Consider the following 8,604-nt stretch of genomic DNA (forward strand, 5'->3'; position numbering starts at 1 on the left):
GAGAATACAATACTTTAACTTTCTTGTTCCTTGGCTAGTTTGACTTACGAGGTAAAATATTACTTCACAATTTCAAATACTGATAAGAACATTCTACTCATCCAACAAAAACTTTCACTACTCTACAATTTTCAAAAAGAGTAAAAAACAAATGTTATATCATGAAAATCGTTTATTATACAAAAGAAATCTTGATGCAATGACAAATATACCTGACAGGTGACATGTACAAAACATCAGGAACATTTACAAGGGTACTCTCCAGCAATTTCAATCAGTCTAGACGGTTCTTTGGAGATGAAAACTTATTCTCTGATTTGTCAAAATACATATCATTTGTTATAACACAGATGCCAGTACAGTACTGCCATTAAAAAAACTCAAACCAGCTTGCTGCTGATAGGATACTGGTTTTAGTCACCTTGCTGCCATAGACGGGGGGGGGGGGGGGGGGGGGGGTTGACAGAATATGACAATGTACTGAAAAAAAAAAAACAATTGGCATCTCCATTATGAAATTTTTGAAAAAAATAGCGGACATAATGCACCATTCATCTATCATCCAAAATGCCATAAAAACACTGTCCTATAAGAAGGTCCAATAAAAAAATAATTCAAGAATACACTGATTTTGACTACTAATCTTAAGAGATTTAATTTTATGAACATAATCCAATCTATTATTAATTTGGCATGTGTATGTAATCTAGAGCTATTTCTGTTGCTGCCTCCCACTTCCAAAGAAAATTTGAGTTTGAGGTCATTTGTAAATTTAAAAGCTTCAACACAGTTAAGAATACAAAGGAATGCTTCACATAAGTGTTAAAAAGAAAATAAATCTTACAAGAACAGAAATTCAATGAAATATAAAAAGCACCTTATACCCCCCTCTGGTCGAGAAAAATTCTAATTAAATTAGATTTGTTCCAAATACATGGATGCCCCGAGAACATCAAAATGCTTACTAGTCATGCTGGGTACTGTATTCAACATGTATAAGCTTAGTAACAGCTCTCGAAGAAAATGTATGTCAATTTAGAATATCTTGTCAAAATATTCATTTTCCTTTCATAACATTATCAAGGTATCTTTTACTTCATATTTGGACATAATCTAATTTTAGACTTTGCTGAACAACCAACGAAATAGACTAGGAGCCTGTTTCATAAAGAGTTATAACTGTTGTAACTTTGCCATTATGGCAACTACCATGGTAACAGGGCTCAGCAGCCAATCAAAATCAAGGTTACCATGGTAGTTGCCATAATGGCAAAAGTTGCAACTCTTTATGAAAAGGGCCCTAGATGTCTTGGGGGTGTTGACAAAAATATTTGCGAGCAATTGTAAATATGCACTGTACTGTACCTAAAGTGATGGTAGAAAATTTCATCCAACACCCCCTAAGAGCCCAATCCGTTGCAGCAATATTACGCTGGAGCCGATGTCTTCCTCGAATAAAAAACAATCATCCCTTCTGAACTGGATGGCGCTCTCTCACACAGGATATTAAACTATTTACAAAACATTGATGATGTTCAACACTAATTCCTTGGTGGACCTGTATGTGAAATGGAAGAAAGAGAAAAGATGGTTCATGTTGTATACCGACAGTGAGAAGAAATGAACAAGATTATGCAATAAGCAACATGACAATGAGCCAAGCAAGTTTCCATTGCTCCTTTGAAAATGACTATTGTTCTTTGGGTACAGACGAAGCTGCCCAAGTTGGATCTCCCGCGACCACACAAATCTGTTTAACTTGGGCAAAATTTGACTTGGAAAATGCAAATTACAAGCTTACATACTCTGAAGTCTGAAATATAGCTGTAACTTGGGTGATTTGATTTTTAGGAGATAGACTTGTGCAGACCTCTGTACATGTACTTCCGTATTTCCTTCAAAAGCTGCTCTCCTTACAGAAGTATTGATGCTGGTCATTCTAGTCGTCACTAAGCACGTTAGTTGGGTGGTCATTTTATTGGATTCTGTTAGAATTCCCTTTTAGACATATATGTTTGAATTCAAATGAGTTTTATTTTAAATCAAATGTAACTTGTGACATGGGAATAAACTAATTGTATTAACAAAAGTTGGAGTGATATTTCTTACCTCTCATGCCAGGGGGCGGTCCCATACCCCCCCATTGGGGGCATTCCTCGTCCCATAGGTGGCCCTCCTCGGAATCCTCCTGGTGGTCCCATACCGGGCGGTCCCATGCCAGGTGGTCCCATACCTGTATCATGGGAAAGAGAAAGATAGAGGGGGCAAGGGAGAGGGTAAGAGAGAGAGAGAATTGAAAGATAGAGGGAGAGGAGAATGAAAGAGAGAGGGTTAGTGGGGGGGAGAGAGGTGGGTGGTGTGGGAGATGTGTAGTTGTGGTTGTTTTGATGATTCAAAGGAGAGATTAATTCGTGATATCATTTGACTGTTTAAATGAAAATTTAAATCATTGATTGTAAAGCATTGTGTAGTAATATTTCAATCATCTATTTGACTTTTTAATTGTTAAATCCAACTTGACAAAAAAAATGTGTAGATAACATCCGAAACCATGCTAAACTTCCTGATAAATAAAACTTTAAAAGGAAAATGTAAAACAATGTTTGTCCTCGAATGGTAATCGGAGCAACTCAAACAAATAAAATAAAAAAAAAACACTTAATCTAACTCAAACATTAAAAAAAGTGGGAGAGTTTTATATAAAAAATAATACAACATATCATCTAGAAAAATATGAACAAGATACTTCTATCAGCAATAAATTTGACTGCAAAGATAACTAACACAATAACAAAGAAGGAAACAAAACAATAATCAAATGAGGATTAAAATTGAGATGAGCAAAGAGGACCCAACACACACTGTCCCCATTCAATCAATTCAACAAGCAAACAAATAAAGAATGTTTGCTTCACTGAACACTCGAAATGAACACCACATTGGAACCAATCACCAACCCTGGTACTGCAGAACATAACCAGCTCGAGGGGTACTCGGACCAATGGGAGAATGCTTGACTCCGTGTGCTACAATATGACAAAACACCACATGTCAAATATTTGTAGTTGATTCTGATCAATAATATATCACAAGACATGAACAATCCAGGTGACATCATGATGAAAATTGAAGCAAATGTTGGTGAAGATGATCGGTAAACTATCACTTCTGAGGTAAACTGAATGTAACTGTCTTCTTAAAACAAAGCCGAGAAAAGATAGCGAGTACAAAGGTAAAAGAAAGTTGCAGCAAACGACCATTTCATGAGAGTCTTAATAAAATCAAGGTTATATGCTACATCATCATCATATATCTAGTTCTGGTTCATTAAAAAAACTTATCTTTGGGAAATCTTAGCTGAAAACTGATAATTCTGATGATCACTAACACAAATACATGGGACAGTGTAATTGTTTGGAAAAATACCGGATATGTGATGGAATTCCATGCTTATTTTGCTCATTTCTCAGCAATTATGCATTTTTTTCCAGAGCCATTCGGCACAAATTTTTCATTTATACATACTAGCACTTGGGTGATTATTTCATTGGATTCTGTTCGAACTAATTTTGAGATCATTACCACAACTGGTATTTAACTGTACTTTCCATCACCTCACTCCATTATTGATGGGGAACGGGGAACCTAAACTTTATCACTGGATTGACTTTTGACCTGTCATAAAGCAAGATTCTCAGTCAATTTACACCAGCATCTGGGTGCTATATCACATCCATAAGACATACATACATACCTAATGATGAAATGATCATATCAAATTCATTGGTCAGTTCATTATCAATCTTGACACTTGGAACGCCAATAATCCAAGTATTACATGTACACCAAATATCAACAATCCTATTATTAGTTCACAATTCATCTAGTTGACACAACACCAGACAAAGGTAATCCTAGAGATACTTTATCACAGAACAACACCGATTAAATATCCCATTCTGCTCCACTTTAAAATTCCACTCACAAAAAAAAAACACTACACACATTCACACATGAAAAAGTTAAAACTATTTTTATATCTTTCAAGAGAAAAGGTCGCAATGAAATAATAAGCATAAATTTGAATTGTAATATGATTCCACAATTTTCTTTTTTTTTACTATTTTCCCAGAGGCTATGGAGGACGGGGGGGGGGGGGGGGGGGGGGGGGGGTGGATAACTCGAAAAACTACATCTCATACATTTGTCAAGAGGTACAAAACTGGTTCGATGACAAGCATAAGGAAAAAGAAATAACCCATACATTAGCATAAAGTTCAAGAATGGTAAATGCAATGAACAGAAGCAGGAAAAATACCCCACTAAAAGAATGATGAAACTTTGATTACCTGGAGGTCCTCTTGGTGGTCCCCTTGGTGGGAAGCCTCCTGGTCCACCTGACAAAAAAAAGAATCATCACCATCAATAACAATACTACTTTAGTGCAATTCCATTTACAGTGGGGGGGGGGGGGAGGGGGGTACAAGTATGCCTAACAAGGGATAATTTGTGCACTGACAAGGCAATGCAACTTGCCTCCAATTAAGAGCTTCTTTGTTTTTCTATAGAAGCACCTCAAGTTACACAGCACTGAAGTGATGAAGTCAGATTAATTCATACAGTTCAACAAATTAATTTTCTCCAATCAGAAAATTTGAACCTGCAGGATGGGGCAAGAAAATGGAGATGTACATAAAATTCATTTGAAATTGTGTAATAAAGGTAATGAAATACAACAGAATTTTATGGTACAGCATAGATAAAGTATTGAAAAACATTTCCTTACCCATAGGAGCCATGTGTGATTGTGATGGGCCGCCGACCCCCCTGACGGGTCCAGACAGTCCTGCTGGTGCTGACATCGAGGCAGAAGCTGCTGGGATACCACGTCCAGCAGCACGGGCCATACCAGGTCCACCTCCACCACCAGGCATAGGTACTCTTGGACCCTGAAGTGAAAAGACGAATGTACATAGTTTATCTGTGAGGTAAATTGCCACATGGTCCATTCTTATTTTGTCTACTGTACTTTATGTTTGGTCACACAGCACACTGGCAAATCCTAACTGATTTACCCCTTCATTTGCTAACCATTTATCACTTTGTCTACTTTCCAGTTAGGCTACACCCATTTAGTCTATAATCCACTTGGTCTGCCACCACTTGGTCTTTATATGGTTAGATGAACCGTTTGTGATAATCATTAAACTAATAAATAGTAAAGAGAAGTGGAAGTTAGACCTGGACAATAGGCTGAATGACACTTAGACCAAGTTTGTATAAGACACACCAAACAGTGTTTAAACCAAACTTATAATAGACCCAAGTGGGTTACACCATGATGGTGCTGGACAATTAGATTAGACTATCTGCTTTTAGTCCGAGCAGATACAAATAATCTGTAATAGTAGCGACTCTCATTAAGATTTAAAGTGTTCTACCTGGATCACCTCTGCTGTGGAAATGAAAAATAAAATCAAAATAGGTTAAGTCAATTTTTCTCCCAGTATAATTATAGGTCTAAATTGCAGTATATCCTGGCTTTCTCTTAAAAATGGCCTCTATTCAACAAAAGGGCATTTTCCTTGAAATTGCATCCTTGAAAGAGGGGAAGTTTACGCATCGCGGAGAAGCAGTAATGATCTACACATTTCATACCACGAGGTAAGAATGAAATCTGTCTGGCCAGGGGTAGTTGCACTTGTGTGGCTGTCTTCAGAAACAGGTTTTTACTTTACTTACGGTACCTGTCACATCTGGCTACTGATGAAGAGTGTGACATAACCAACTCATTTTATTGGTCGTTATTCTTGGCCTCCTGATTTCTGTTTTATAGTACAATGTAGGGCTGGATAGCCGATGTTACCAGTCCAATTTCTTGCAAACAGGTGGACCAGTAAAAAATTTTAAAAAAAGAACTTTACAGGCAAAACTGACAATTAAGTCTGAATAATTGTAAATTCTTTAAATGTGAAGTGGGGCCCCTGCCCTGGACAATACAAAGCACAGCTTTCTGTTGAATGACACAAAAGCACTTACTGAGTCTTTTGCTGGTCCTTCTACTGTCATGGAAACGAGATGTTCTCCTCGAAGCAGGACCAGGCCAAGTACTCTCTTCTCCTCTTTGGCAGGGGCCTTGGCACTCTTGGCTCTAAGCTTTCTGAACTCTTCACAGTCACCAAGAACAATGTTCATGTGTTTGTCAAAGGCAAGGAATGTACCTGTGTGGAAGGAACAAATTTTCAATCAGAATTTTGTTGAGATAAAAAATACAATCGAATCTAAATTCTTCACTTGGATAACCGGTGTAGCCGATCTCCCCTTTGAATTAAACGTGAGGTATAATCTCATTGTAATGGGTCACGTTTTTTTACTTTTACTTTTCTTTTTACATACTTGATTTTATGGATAGGTTGATGTATGTATTAAAACCATTATTTCCTTTTCAGACTATCTGTAACTTCACATTTCAATAGGAAAGTTTTAAGTTTATTTTTTTTTACTTCTTTAATAAAGATGTTTACTCGCATGTTTCCAAATGGCAAGACTATAACACTACGCCAGTTTTAATGAGAAACATTTATACCTATACACCTTTTCTAATGCCCCTAAACCCTTTCTCTTGACAAAACACATGTAATCCTGTAATGTCACTATAACAGTTTTTAATCAAGTTTGTATTTTCTAACTTAGGACTGACTTGACTGAACATACCCACCATATGCAATTTTTTTAGCCCATCCATCCTTGAATACAACCAAAGTCTCCTCAACTTGCTTCTCTGAATATCTTTAGTTGCCCCCTTCACCTCAATCTGGCCACTTATGAACTCAAAATCCTTTCTTTATCAAAGCCCCACCCCCACCAAAAAGAACCTATAACACAGGGACGAAAGGTGCAATTCCTTTTCCCTGACAAAATGATTATTCATATTCACCAAGTAGTGAATAAATATCACAAAAGCAGACTGTTGTTTCATCATACTTTGAGCCATCACTATCTTCTTACCAATGAATGTGCGTCCATCCTGCAGGTTGACCCTCATCCTGTAGTTGATGTACTGTACCATCTTTGATGTCCTGCCCACCACCTTAAACAAAATGATAAAGATTTTTTTTTCGTTTTATCCCAGAGAGCAAAAAGAACATTTACTTAATAATAAAAAAATCTTATCTTTCACGTAATTCTTTTACATAGGCCTACATATATCTTTAAAACATAGAATTTAATTTAATTTCAATTTTTTTAATAATGAAAATAGCACTAGTGATGCCTACTTCATAAAAATAATTCATTAAGCTATTTTTTTTGGAAGGGGGGTATTTTTCCACAAAATCATTTTTCGAAAGATAAAAATATTTCTCAACTTCACCTCTGAGAGACATCATTTCATCAGCAAATTTACAACCATGTCAATTTTATTGCAATCAGTCCATTCCAGGGGTAAAATCCATGATATTTATACTTCCAAAGTTCCATATGACCCTTGCTAATTTTGGGCTCCAAAAGATTGATGACCAAAAAAATCTCATAAGGGGGAAGTTATTTTTGGCTGAAATGACAGTATGTTACATCTATCACAAAAAAATTTGCAATGGCCGCTGTGGGGTTTCCCACGGCAGGAAATTTGACACCCTTCCAAATATGGCACTCTCCCAAATATCGGACATCTTGGCCGAATTTTATTTGATTCAATGATTATATTTTTGTTTTGAATCAAATGACTAAATTAAATAAATGAACTGAATTGAATAAAAAAAATTATTTTAAAAAAGTGTCCAATAACATTTGGGCACTTTACAACCATTCCCGATCACAATATTCAGAAACGCAGGGGAACATTAACCTCAAACTGTGACTGAATTTACTTGCCATGACATTATTGCAAGCAATTTCTGACTCGAAGTCGGCCAGTGCCCAGTGTGAAATTGCATTGCCATTGGCGCCGTAAGTCGCAACGTCACAAAAATTTGTGAAGAATTAGATTAAGTGCAAAGTTCTGTTTCAGATTGTTTTATAATTCTTTACAATGCGTCCATTTTGACATTTAGTCCAACATTTTTTTTTCACGCACCCGAGGCTGAGCTCCACAACTCACATTAAAGCCAAGGCAAAACTGTATTAAAAATAATTAAATACAAAAAAATAGATTCTTTTTATTAAGTGGAGCTCTGCGTTCCTTACCTGGCTTGAATTGGCAAAGTAAGGTAGGGAACGCAGAGCTCTACGAGTTACAGCCATAACAACAACAGCTAATTTGTTTGACGATTAAGACTTTGCTTCACAAGTCTCTACGAAAGCCGAATCAATGCCATCTTTCGAAGAGAAAACCGAAACATACACAGATATGTACATATGGGACACCATTTTCGAATACACACATCCCCGCAATAAGTCACAAATTGTGAGCTTCATTAGACAAATTAAAAAAAATCGCAATACATTTCTTCGCAAATATATATATTATTCATATAAATATATAGTTACCATTTTGAAAGATTGTTATAGCCCCGATGTAGAAGGATATTGACTGCTTTCGTCGACCGTCACAAACATTCGCGAAACGACACGCTCAGCTAGCTAGCTCGCCGAGCATAACATAAC

General features: G+C 36.6%; 1 protein-coding gene across 2 annotated transcripts; it reads right to left on the bottom strand.

Annotated features, from left to right (window-relative positions):
* Positions 1–642: 642 nt before the first annotated feature.
* On the bottom strand, positions 643–8,594 carry LOC121407341 (small nuclear ribonucleoprotein-associated protein B-like). 2 transcript variants are annotated; one of them, XR_005968907.1, is made up of 8 exons: positions 8,488–8,594; positions 7,009–7,090; positions 6,040–6,221; positions 4,787–4,949; positions 4,350–4,397; positions 2,110–2,233; positions 1,274–1,558; positions 643–1,205 (listed from the first exon to the last, which is right to left on the bottom strand). XR_005968907.1 is itself a non-coding variant. In XM_041598379.1 (7 exons), exons 1-7 carry the CDS (start codon positions 8,488–8,490, stop codon positions 1,516–1,518), a joined length of 645 nt encoding a protein of 214 aa, XP_041454313.1. In that variant the 5' UTR covers positions 8,491–8,594; the 3' UTR covers positions 643–1,515. The 2 variants fall into 2 exon arrangements, 1 of the variants encoding a protein (XP_041454313.1); XM_041598379.1 differs by having other exon boundaries at positions 643–1,558.
* Between the last annotated feature and the right edge of the window lie 10 nt (positions 8,595–8,604).

The sequence above is a fragment of the Lytechinus variegatus genome, chromosome 2 (assembly GCF_018143015.1).
Source record: "Lytechinus variegatus isolate NC3 chromosome 2, Lvar_3.0, whole genome shotgun sequence".
In the NCBI taxonomy this organism is placed as follows: domain Eukaryota; kingdom Metazoa; phylum Echinodermata; class Echinoidea; order Temnopleuroida; family Toxopneustidae; genus Lytechinus; species Lytechinus variegatus.

Excerpts from the sequence above, each read along its gene's own strand:
- LOC121407341 (XM_041598379.1), bottom strand. Across the intron at positions 4,950-6,039 it reads AAGGACCAGCAAAAGACTCA|GGTCCAAGAGTACCTATGCC; the intron begins GTAAGTGCTTTT and ends TTTTCACTTCAG. Across the intron at positions 1,559-2,109 it reads ACCGCCCCCTGGCATGAGAG|GTCCACCAAGGAATTAGTGT; the intron begins GTAAGAAATATC and ends TTTCACATACAG.